Source organism: Colossoma macropomum, unplaced genomic scaffold (assembly GCF_904425465.1).
Source record: "Colossoma macropomum unplaced genomic scaffold, Colossoma_macropomum, whole genome shotgun sequence".
Lineage (NCBI taxonomy): Eukaryota > Metazoa > Chordata > Actinopteri > Characiformes > Serrasalmidae > Colossoma > Colossoma macropomum.
The window spans coordinates 38306082-38319351 of record NW_023494795.1 but is presented as its reverse complement, the minus strand read 5'-3'; the positions used below and the strand labels follow the sequence as shown (position 1 = coordinate 38319351).

The 13270-nt window shown below is 39.9% G+C and overlaps 1 protein-coding gene across 1 annotated transcript in view; it reads right to left on the bottom strand.

Annotated features, from left to right (window-relative positions):
• Positions 1-13270, bottom strand: part of nt5e (5'-nucleotidase, ecto (CD73)) — a 43607-nt gene that overhangs the window by 4299 nt on the left and 26038 nt on the right. The window contains exons 4-8 of the mRNA XM_036582366.1: positions 11489-11686; positions 7771-7925; positions 5754-5862; positions 2831-2980; positions 1036-1236 (exon numbers count right to left, since the gene is read on the bottom strand). Coding sequence (XP_036438259.1) covers positions 1036-1236; positions 2831-2980; positions 5754-5862; positions 7771-7925; positions 11489-11686 — 813 coding nt within the window. The remainder of the gene's footprint in view (positions 1-1035; positions 1237-2830; positions 2981-5753; positions 5863-7770; positions 7926-11488; positions 11687-13270) is intronic.

The following is a 13270-nucleotide window of genomic DNA, read 5'->3' as shown; positions in this document are numbered from 1 at the left end:
GGTAACAAACAAACCGAAAAAAAAACACCATGAAAGTGAATTGCGGGAACAGCAATCAAGTAAACTTGTGTTCTCTCCAAGTTTGATGTCAGCAAATGACAAAAAATGAAGTGAAATTCAACTAGTGAAAGTCTACTATTTATGATATTTGATGAACGGCAACGGGCAAAGGAGCAGCAGTAGCCTCTGTGGAGAGCAGTTCAGCCCAGACAATATACTGGCATGATGGCACACTCCTCATAGGTGCACATCATTTTAAAACAAGACAATGATTATCTAGTCCCTCAATCAAGGCTTAGTTACAACTCGGGACTAATGCAAAACAGAAAGCAATAGATTGACTTTGACTACTGATTAAATATTGAATTTAAAATGTTGCTGGGCATACTGGGCAATATGGACACACATCTCTTAGTAAATAATAACCTTCAAGTATTCAGCCAAGCCATAGCATAATCTATACTTTTTCAGGTGCTATGCTTATGTTTGTCAGTAAATACTGATTGATTAATGAATATTGTTTGGACCTCATTCTGTTCTGTAGAGGTCCACTTGTTCATAGACTGACAGATGGAGCAAACTGTTTTAAAGGAGGGAGGATCAGTGGGAGCACTGGGGTGTCAGGTGTGGCTGTGTGGCGACTGCAAATGGTTTTCATGACTCATGGTAAGAGGGCCCCTGTGCAGAATTCTGCACCGATGCTCGCTCGCTGTTGGAAGGTTCTGTAGGTTACTCCTTTTCTCTGATAATTACTTTGGGATAATCGTTAATAAGGCAAACCCTCCACATGAATATGCCTAGGGCATTAAACAATGCCCTGTAAACAATGCAATAATCATGCTTATATGATTTTTTTTTTTTAAATGTCACATATACTGTTTTCTATCGCAAAGGCGATAGAAAAAATAATTCAATGGCGATAATGTTGGTGGGTCGTACAATCACTGAAGCCCTAATTTGACCAATGCTGGAAACAAACAGGCATCAGATAGAAAACGATGCCGTGTTTAGTATACTGCATGCAGGTTCACTTACCGCTGTCATGCTTGAGCATCTCCTGTTTGATAAAGGAGTATCCATCGCCCCCGTCCACCAAATAGGATGGCATTACCACTTTATAGACCTTGTTGGAGTCCAAAGGCTCGTAGCGGGGCACCCGACACTCGGTACACAGAATACTCGCTTTCTTTACTCGCTGACCAGGGGATTTCGACAGGTCATACTCAATCTGAAACCCTGCGGACACACAGCCAGCATGAAGAGCAACAAGATAAACAAAAGTGTTGTCAGTAGATACAGAGGCATGACCTTGTCCTTCACAGGATTAATCTTCCGTTGTTTTTGTCTGTTTGAAGGTCATGTAAAACAGACATCAGAGGCTTTAGGCTGACCAGAAAATTGCCTGAGCAGTCACAAGGTCGAAAACAGCAGCTGATTAAATTTTTTATGGCTAAATATACATTTAGGCCAGGTGCCATTTGTCCTATATATATATTTATAGCTCATAATCTAAGAAGGTTGTGGCTTTCTATCTGTGGTTCTGACTGATACAGTTCTATGTCACTGTTTAGAGACAGCTATTGTTTTCTACAGTTCTAGCTTAGTTCAGCTGAATGCTATTTGTCTAAATGTTGGTAGGAATGTAGACTTATCAGGGTGGGAACAAACTAAGTGTGAAACTTCCAAACCATTTTAATAGCTTGTGAAGGCAGAGCTCAAAACAGAGGTTTATGATGTGCTCATCAACACCATCAGATGGACAACAAAGCCTGTTGTTAGCCCATGGATGTAACCTAAGTTAGCCTGGCCAAAAAATCCCCCCCATTCTAATAAGAATGTGCGTCATGGAGAACATGTTACATTGTTTTGCTTGTGTTATAAACTAGAAGGTAGAGGAATGTGGGGTTGGGGTTTGGAAGGGGGTGTACTCTCATGGCAGACTTTGCTGTTTACCACGCTGTCCTCAGGTATGTATTCTCATTATGAGATCATGTCTGGCCCCTAGGAGGCTAGCCCCAGACAGCATGCAGATGTGGGTCATTCTGTTGAACACATGGCACTGGCAAACGGCATGCGTGCCAAAAGTGGCCCACTTTAAAACAAGCTTATTTGGCCTACGTGTCTTAAAAACAGGCCACTTTGGACAAAGATGTGACAGTATGTTGGCTTATGCATCATTTTTAGTAGTCCAGCACAATGTGCTTCAATACAAGGAACACCACTAAATATTCTAGGTTGCCATTCAAATCATATATCAAATATTTGGTTTATAATGATTTGATTATGTTGTGTATAATACGTTAACATTCCAGGGTGGTAGGTGGGCCAAATGAAAGTAGTAAGTGTGGGCCGGAACTGGGCTATCACTTGTAAAGAGGAACCAAGATTCAAAAGAATAAACTCCCTTAGAGCAGGAGGAAGAAAGACTGAGAGGAACCAAGTGATACAGATTTTGCACTGATCTAAACAGGAACTTGGTCAAAGACAATGGGTTTTCCCTCACAATGCCTTGGTAGACTGTTCTCAGTAGGTGAGATCCACTGAATCTGTAAATCTATGAAGGAATCATTAAAGCCCAAAACTGTGGCTACCAAAGGTCCAGGATTGTAGCTTATGGTCACAAAGCATGATATATCCTTATTGGTGTTCTAGCAACATATAAGCATTATAGCTTTGAGAAATCAAAATGTGTCTTTTTAACCTTGTCAGTTTATGTCCCTGGTCTTATTAAGCATAACTCATAACATCATACCATTTAAAATGCTGGGTTACCATTAAAATCTGTTGGATTTCCCAGTCTAAGTAACTGGCTGATTATTTGTCGAAGTACCTGAGACCTGCAGGAATTCTCCAGTGTTTCCTCCGTATCTGTGCACACTGTGCTCAAAGGCCTTAAACAGAGAGGAGCCCCTCAGCTGAACCAGGTCAAACGTCCCACCGAACGGCAGCACACCGATCACGTCCTCCATGGTGATGGTACCTGAGAAAGCAATTCGGCAGACAAGTCAACACTCAGGCAGGTTTCACATGGACTTATCCGCAATGTGTCTGGATAAGCTGATGCCCAGGCAGAATAATCTATAGTGCATCTGGAGAAGCCAATCACCCAAATAGAGTTCACTCTGAATGCTCTACAGTGCACCCATGTAGGCCAATGTCCAGATGATTATTATAGTCATATTGACTGATCTAGAATTCAACTGAATAACTCAATGCCCAGACAATCTTCAGTGCCACTGTTTTGTTTTACATTTCTGAGTCTGATATAAACAGTAGAACTCTCAGGGCCTTGTAGTTTAAAATCTCTTAAGTATTTAAGTAATATTCTTATTTCATTGTGCAGTTTCAGTTCAGTTTCAAGCACAAGGGTTTAAATGTTCCTTTCTCCCAAAGGAAAATTGTCCAATTAGGATTTTTATGTTTGCCAGTAGAAACTAAGCAGAAACAGCCAAGCAAACTCTCTCATTGGTTAGGACTTCAGGAGCTGAACTGAAGGCCTAACATGCCAGATTTACCATTTACTATTATATATATATATGTGTGTGTGTGTGTGTGTGTGTATATAAAAAATATACATATATATACATATATGCACACACACACAGATCAGACATAACATTATGACCACCTCCTAGTTTCTACGCTGAGTGGATCAGACACAGCAGTGCTGCTGGACTTTTTGAACACCTCAGCATCACTGATGGACTGAGAATAGTCCACCAACTAAAAATATCCAGCCAACAGCGTCCTGTGGGCAGCGTCCTGTGACCACTGATGAAGGACTAGAGGATGACCAACACAAACTGTGCAGCAGCAGATGAGCTATCGTCTCTGACTTTACATCTACAAGGTGGACTGACAAGGTAGGAGTGTCTAATAGAGTGGACAGTGAGTGGACACAGTGTTTAAAAACTCCAGCAGCACTGCTGAGTCTGATCCACTTGTACCAGCACAACAGACACTAACACACCACCACCACAGTGTTACTGCAGTGCTGAGAATGATCCATCACCCAAATAAAAGTATGCAGAGAAACAGATGGACTACAGTCTGTAATTGTAGAACTACAAAGTGCACCTATAGAGTAAGTGGAGCTGATAAAATGGACAATGAGCGTAGAAACAAGGAGGTGGTCATAATGTTATGCCTGATCGGTGTATATATATATATATATATATATATATATATATATATATATATACACCGATCAGGCATATATATTTATAGGAAGTGATAGTGTAATCAACCAATCATGTTTCGATTCACAATGAATGGGACCAAGATGGGAAATACAGGGGGTCCTGAGGGGTCCCCCTAATTAACCTCTTAGTCCTCCTGAAAGTCAAAGTGAAAATTCAGGGAAAGGTCATTGTTTTGCCTACTTCACCCACAATCACTGTGCTTTTGTCTATTCTTGACTAGCTGGAGCGCTGCAGCAAATTGGTTCACCCAGTTGGCACTTCATAGCCTAGCAACTGTAACTATGCACAGGATACCTCTGAAAAACTTTACAGTGTGCTGTAGCATATTTGTAAATATCAAACTTGCCCAAAAAGATCAGTAGGAAGAGTAAATTATTACTCATTTCTTAAACTGAAGAGAAAAGAGTAGATGTGTAAGATCTCAGCTGAAGTGTGGAAACCAAACCAAACTAGATAAAAGCATTTTCAAAACCAAACATTTTACTGCTCAGAGAACCGATGTTTGATGCTAGCATCTGCTGCTATGGTAAGAGAGTTATCGGCTAGCCAATGCTGGAATCAACCAACATGGGACACCCTGAATATCAGGAGGTATTTCACACACTGTGTGAGACCAATGCTATAGAGGTCACTCTAGGCCTTCTTGAAATCTTAGGCACACCATTACCTATGAGTATAAGTACTAGACTGGCCAACTTGTATCAGTCAGTTGTTAGAAATGGAAAACAGTAACAGCTTTATGCCAGGACTCTTTACTGAAGGAGTCACTGTAAAAGTGCTACACGATAAAATATATGTTAACATGTCTGTTACAAGCTTTAAATAAAACTTTTAAAGCTTTTACAAGCTCTGTGTCTGTGTTTAATCTAGAACAGCCAAAAATGTTCATGTGAATCGCCATTAGCTTAGCGCTAACATACTAGTAGAATCTTGTAGGGATGCTAGAAGAAATTAGCATTACTGTAGAGGTGTTTTGTCCTCGTTTCTGATCGGGTTTTAACATTTATGGTCCAAACTGAAGGCCTAGCACTAATAGTCATGGTTCGCCACTGTATTATCACTATAAATTTCAGCCTTTATGTCACATAGCCCACAATGGAAATAAGCTCTAGGGTTTACTGTGTTTTAATCTGTGATGATTTTAATGTTTGTAACTGCTTTAATGAGGTGTTATTTGTATTTTTACCATCAAATAAATTCAAATCAATTAAATGGTCACCCCAAACCTGTTAGCTGTTTAACAGTATCAGCAGTTTGTCTGTTAATTAAACAGCTGGGTGTGGAACTGCAGTACACCTGAGAGCAGTTCATCTTCAGAAGGGAACTAAAAGAAGGTCCCGGATGACCAAACAAGGCTACAGTTCTCATGCAATACACAGCTGAGGTGCTCTTGCAAAATGACTTGCCAGTAGTGCCGTCCTGAAGTTACCACACAATGTACCCATGAAGGCTATTTCTCAACTGCTGCACACTCAGAAATGTCACATCACATCCTTTACGTAAAAACACAGATACTGTAAATAAATATATAGCACTTCATATGATTTATACCATTTCTATTACGCTCATCAATGGGGCTTCGAATCCCTCCTCCATTCAAAATACAGGCGCTCACATGGTTCCACTGGACTTCATCTGGATATTTGATGTTGTGATGAACCTGCATCAAGGGAAAAGTAGTTATGTGTTATAACTTCAATCCAAGAAAAAGTCTTTGGTTTAGGAAAAATATATGTAATTTGGGCAAAAAGGTAAAAACAACAAACAAAAATTAAATATGGACAATATTGTATGAATTAAGCTGACTTTTGTTTTGTATGTTAAAAAAAAACATTTGAAACCTAACAAAAAATGCAAAAAGGACTGACAATAATAATAATAATAATAATAATAATAAGATTTGACATTAGGAATATATTTACTGCTAAAAAAAATATTTCATTAAAAAGCCATATATACATATAAGAGTATAGATTTCATTTAGAATGAGTAACTAAAAAGGCTTAGAAGTTTGACTCTCTTTAGTTCTTGGTCTAAAAGGTTAACTAACACAGAGAAGATACACACATCTATAGCTGTATGAAGGGGATTTAAATCAGAGCTTTATGCAGGGTAAAATATTAAAGACCCCCAGCTACCATTACCTGTGCCAAGGTATCTAATGCATACTTGTGTGTGTGTGTGTGTGTATTTTCTGGCCTACTGTGAAAGAGTTAGCAGTGGTTTTCTGCATACATCCTACTCAGAATTTGCCAGATTTAACCACCTGTCTCAGTCATCCCACAAACAGCCTGTGCAGTTTTACACAGTGTGGGTGAAACTAGGTTGAACAGTGGCTGAACAGTGGAAAGATCTTTTTTTAAAAATAACATTGATGGTGGATCTGTGAGGGACACAGATTCACTCCCTGAAATTAATGTACACAATGTAAAACAAGCTTTTTCAGAGCATTTAAAATGACTCTACTTATATCTCTTTCTCAAATTTTCTCCAACTTTCTAATTTTCTGTTACACTTTAATTTCCCAGAGGAGATTTTTTCATGTGATTCAGTCATGTGAACAACCGCCTGCATTTTCAGAGGATACTTAGTACTACTGAACATTACAGGCTCTCTGGAGAACCTTCATCTGCTGCCATTTACACATGCTGCTTCTCTCTGTCATTTCAATAGAGGAATACATACAACAGTTTTATATTAAATAGTGCTGCTTTAAAATACTTTTTATTATAATTATAACTTATTTTTCCAGTTCTGTGAGTTGAGAATCGTGTACTCAAGAGAGTAGAGAGTATCTGGATACAACGTGTATAGAGTTTTTTAATCTATAATATTTGTTAGTGTTTTTTAGTGTTTATTATTTGTTATTATGTGTATTATTTGCATGCAAAAGCAAACAGTCACAGTAGATGGGTGTTTGGTTGCTTCTGATTGGTGGAACTCTTCTATAGGCAGTTCCACAAGCTCTGCTTAACCACTTAAAACTTGGTAAGAGGACACTGTAGTTCAGGGGTTCTCAACCTTTTCCACCTCAAGACCCACCTGTTTGTCACTAGTGAGCATGAAGGCCCACAAGGAAACAAAACTCAGCTGTTTTACTTAACTTCATTTTTGGTAAATTTTTAGCGTGTGCGTCAGTGAACATTAAAATATCAACAGAACGATAGCAAATTCAGTGGAATGTTCCAACAACAGTTTCATTTTGTAGTGTTCCAGGTGGACAGCTGAAACATCGGGGGGGAGAAAATTCAGTTTTTAGAGTAAAAAAAAATGTTTTTGCAGGTGTTTGGAAGGCTGTTTGGAGACATTTTATACTTTTTATTGTTATGTCAATTCTTATTTTATGGCAAACTGCCATCGTAGGCCCAATAAGGACCACTGGAACCCCCTCAGTATTGGCCTGAGGACCACCAAAGGGTGTTTCTAAAAAAAAAGTGTGGACAAAGCCCCATCAGGGGCTATAATCTAGGGGTTAAATGCCCTATCATCTTATCAAACAAGCAACATCTCATGCCATAAAAAATACATGTTTTTCACAGGTTCAGGCTGGTTGTTCAGTCAGACTGACCATGGCATCACAGACCAGGTTCCCCAGATTACATTCACGGAAGCGGCACTCCTCAAAGGTTCCATTGAGATAAACCAGTGTCCTCCCCACGTACTGAGATGAGTAATTAGCCAAGTTCGCCTTCCAGGACTCCACATCCGCCTTGATGACTGGATCTAGAGGAGTGAAAACACATTTTCTACTGAAGTTCCACAGACGGAAGTTTTTGTTTAGCAGTATATTTGCACAGTGATTTATCATCACAAGTTACAATCGATCATCCATGACCGAGTCAATCATTGTCTAAGCAGATTATGTTCAACAGCTAAAACTCTGAAGCAACAAGCATGACTGCTTTTCTGTTTCCTCCTTTAAATCGTAAATAATTCTGCATAATTCAATCATAAATAAGGAGTTAGAGTGAGTGTTCACTGTAGAGAAACTTAGACTGATTTCTTTACAGTGGCAGTGATAGGAACCAGGGGTCATAATGTCTACAACACAAATACAGTCATTTTATTTACTATCCAAAACCACCAGTGAACCCACACGAGTTTTATATGTAATGTTGATGGTAAAATAGTCATAAATCTGAAAAATTAAGTTTTCTTAAGGGACCATTTTGCCCTATAATGCCCTGCAGGTACCTCTCCATGAATATATTTTTAACAAAATGAGACTAAAACTTTCTCAGTGCTAAGAAAATATAAATGTCTCAGACATCAGGCAGCATATTAGTAACCATTTCACATGATAATGTTCTTAGAAGGAGCTTTTAGAGGCATTTAAATCTTCAGACATATGGTTCCTATCACCACCACTGCATACATTTCTGATTTGGGTGGAGTTTCAAATATCTTAACCATGTAATCATGCAGATATTAAGAAACAGCCCTTCCTTTTTAAGTCCCAGGTCTCAGAAGCCAAACCTCTGCCTGTCGACAGGGAGTCAATAGACAACTGCCTACTTTCACAGGAAAGGGACATCTGACTACCATGCAAATCATCCATCCATGGAAAGCTAACGTGTTACAGTATAAACATGCTTGTGAAATGAAAGTGGAATGCAAGGCAATCATGTGACAGTATCTCACTTACTAGCTTCCAAATGCTTTAAAGAAAACTTGAACAATAGATGAGATGCTGCAAACGTCGCTTTTTCATTCCAGCAAATATATTTTACTTCAAGAGGCTCACTTTGTTTACAGCACACGAGCAAAAGTGTCCTTCCTGTGAACTGATAAAAACTGGTGCATGGAAACGTGTGACTAAAGACGTGCAGATAGCCAATCAGAGCGGAACTGAACAAATACTGATAGTTGCGGTCAGTGTAACGTTCTCATAGATATCAGATGACTCTACAATGTTCAGCCTCATTCACACTGTTCTAGAATGTTCTCCCCATTTACACTGTTCTTAAATATTTTCCCCATTTGCAATGTTCTTGAATGTTCTCCCCAATCACACTTCTGTACAATGTTCTCCCCTTTACAGTGTTCTAGATGTTCTCTTCCCATTCACATTGTCCTAGAGTGTTCACCCCATTCACGCTAATTGGGAATGTGCTCCCCATTCACATTTTTCCATAACGATCTCCCCATTCACTTTGTTCTTGAATGTTCTCCCCATTTACACTGTCCTAAAATGTTCTCCCCATTTCACACTTTTGTATAATGTTCTCCCCATTCACTCTGTCCTAGAATGTTCTCCCCATTCACACTATTCTAGAATGTTCTCCCCTTTACAGTGTTCTAGATGTTCTCTTCCCATTCACACTATGCATGTTCTCTCCCATTTGCACTGTTCCATGACTCACATTGTTTTAGAATGTTCTCCCCATTCACACTGTTCTTGAATGTTCTCCCCATTTCATACTTTTGTATAATGTTCTCCCCATTTACACTGTTCTTGAATGTTCTCCCCATTTCATACTTTTGTATAATGTTCTCCCCATTTACACTGTTCTTGAATGTTCTTCCCATTCACACTGTTCTTGAATGTTCTTCCCATTTACACTGTCCTAGAATGTTCTCCCCATTTACACTGTCCTAGAATGTTCTCCCCATTCACACTATTCTAGAATGTTCTCCCCTTTACAATGTTCTAGATGTTCTCTTCCCATTCACATTGTTCTAGAATGTTCACCCCATTCACACTATGCATGCTCTCCCCCATTGCACTGTTCCCATGACTTGCACACTATTCTAGAATGTTCTCCCCTTTACAATGTTCTAGATGTTCTCTTCCCATTTACACTGTCCTAGAATGTTCTTCCCATTCGCACCGTTCTAGAATGTTCTCCCCATTCACACTGTCCTAGAATGTTCTCCCCATTCACACTGTCCTAGAATGTTCTCCCCATTCACACTGTCCTAGAATGTTCTCTTCCCACTCACACTGTTCTAGAATGGTCTCCCCTTTCACACTATGCATGCTCTCCCCCATTTGCACTGTTCCATCATTCGCACTGTCCTAGAATTTGCAGTGATTTATCATCACGAGTTACAGTCGATCATCCATGACCGAGTCAATCATTGTCTAAGCAGATTATGTTCAACAGCTAAAACTCTGAAGCAACAAGCATGACTGCTTTTCTGTTTCCTCCTTTAAATCGTAAATAATTCTGCATAATTCAATCATAAATAAGGAGTTAGAGTGAGTGTTCACTGTAGAGAAACTTAGACTGATTTCTTTACAGTGGCAGTGATAGGAACCAGGGGTCATAATGTCTACAACACAAATACAGTCATTTTATTTACTATCCAAAACCACCAGTGAACCCACACGAGTTTTATATGGAATGTTGATGGTAAAATAGTCATAAATCTGAAAAATTAAGTTTTCTTAAGGGACCATTTTGCCTTATAATGCCTTGCAGGTACCTCTCCATGAATATATTTTTAACAAATGAGACTAAAACTTACTCAGTGCTAAGAAAATATAAATGTCTCGAACATCAGGCAGCATATTCTTAGATATGTTCTTAGAAGGAGCTTTTAGAGGCATTTAAATCTTCAGACATCTGGTTCCTATCACCACCACTGTAAACGTGTACACTGCACACTGTCCTAGAATGATCTCCCCATTCACACTGTCCTAGAATGTTCTCTTCCCACTCACACTAATCTAGAATGTTCTCTCCTTTCACACTATGCATGTTCTCCCCCATTTGCACTGTTCCATCATTCACATTGTTCTAGAATGTTCACCCCGTTCACATTGTTCTAGAAAGATCTTCCCATTCCAACTGTGCTTGAATGTTCTCTTCCCATTCTCAGTGTTCTAGACAGAAAACTCTCAACAAAGAATATTCTACCAGTCAAACTATTCTAGAATGTTCTACCCTTTCACACATTTAGCACTCCTATTCTGCTGTTGTAGAATGTTCTCCATCATTCACACTATGCTGTTTTTCTCCCTTCAGTGTTCTAGAATTGCCCTGCGATGGACTGGCGACCTGTCCAGGGTATATCCTGCCTACTGCCCAATGACTGCCGGGGTAGGCTCCAGCATCCCCCCCTGTTTTAAAATGTCTCTATAATCTAGACTGATCTAGAATATTCTTATTCTGAAACAGTTTGAAGATGCAGTTGATACTTGTTTGCTGGTAGGTCAGTGAGCACTACTCTTTACTGTGCATTACTCTTTTTCTACGTCTTCCTTTTTTTCTGATGTAAAGCATGCTTGAGTTCATGAAAGGCCACACAAGTCTGATAAGAGTTCTTCCTGCAGCACTTACCCTCTATTACTGAGCTATCAAGAAGAATTGGATTTCCTGCAGCCTTTATCAGGTTTCCAGACGAATCGAAGGTCACTTTGAGGTAGCCGAGGTATTTCCCAAAGGCATAGGCCTGCACCACTGGGACCTGACGTCCATCCTCTGATTTTACCATAAACGGATAGGGTCCAGCTGGCACCTCTGTGGATGGAGGTGTCCCTGTAGACACACAAATATAAGATAACACATAAAGCAGACAATAAATATATGGAAAATATCCAAACTTTACCCCTAAAACACTAATGTTGAATTATAAATGAACTTGCTTCAGTGCAGTGTTGGTAAGCCAGAACTGCTGCTGGTTTAGCCTTATCACTAAGCTAACACTAGCCTCTGGTGCTAACAAGGACGTAAATTAAAAGTAGCTTAAGCTAACAGCATCACAACACAAAAACACAGGTTTACCAGCTCAAATTCGAATTTTTAGAGGCCAAACCTGCGTCAGTGAGGCTTCAGTGAGCCGGAATCAACCTGTGCTATGGCAACACTGTTGCAGGCTAAGCTACTGGAGTAGCATGCCACCTGCTATCAGAGCAGTGCCCGACGCTGGTGAGGAGTGGCATGAGGCCAGTGTCTGAGCCCCATGGGCCACTGACAGCCGGTATGATTCCCACAATCAACCCCTCTGACACGACCGCCCGGACAGGCCTCACGTCTAGCAGCGCAGCCCCTGGACCATGTTTGACCCCAGTGGTGTTGCTGTGGAATGTGAAGCCGGAGGCAACTGGGGTCAACAAATTCTCTCTTTCCCTCTCAGCTCAGATGCTCATGCTGCCCTTAAGGAGGGCCAGCTGATGCTTGTTAGACATCAGCACCCTTTGGCTCCAGTCACATCCTTTCATTAGCATGTTTTAGTATATTGGACCCTGATAGGTTCAAGCTTTCATGACAATACAAAACTAAGCTGCCACGTACTACCCAACTTGAGACGATGCTGCATATATCGATTCAGTTCTGCATTAATTGTAAGTTCATCACATTTATGACTTAGGGATGCACTATGATATAGGTTTGTGTGCGCAAGCTACCATCATCTGATTGCGCCCCCTAGCTGTCGCTAATTCATAAAATTATCGTATTATCAGCACACATAGGAGACAATGGCCTCAAATACTGCCTGGGAGACTTTGAGAGATTTTAAAAAGGAAGATCAGCCAAAAAATCACCCTTGTAAAGAAATCAGAATTGGCCATAAAAGAATTATATTTTATTATTGTTTTCATTATTTTTCTGGTTTATCACGACTCATTAGATGTCCAAACATTATACAGACACCTGCTTATTCGGCATTTCTTCTGAATTTAAGGGTATTAATAAGGAGTTTGCCCTCTCTTTGCTGCAGTAACAGCTCCTACTCTTCCTAAAAGGCTTTACACTAGATGTTGAAACATTACTGTGAAGATTTGATTGCATTCAGCCACTATTGCCATTAGTTATACAGGTACTGATGTTAGATGATTAGCTCTGGACTGCTCCAACTCATCTCAAAAGTATTGGATGGAGCTCCACTGCTCAACAGCCCAATGCTAAGGGACTTTATTCCCCCTAGCTGATGTCTGGCACTGTGTATAGTGACCTTAGATTCATGTGCCACTAATCCAGAGCTTCCCATTCTGTTGGAAATGCTGTTATATGGAGATTATAGGGGTGCATCTCTATATATTTACCAATTAGAAAGGGGTGTCTGGATACTTTTGGACATATACTGCATACACTTAGGCCCAATCCCGTTTCTTTTTTTTA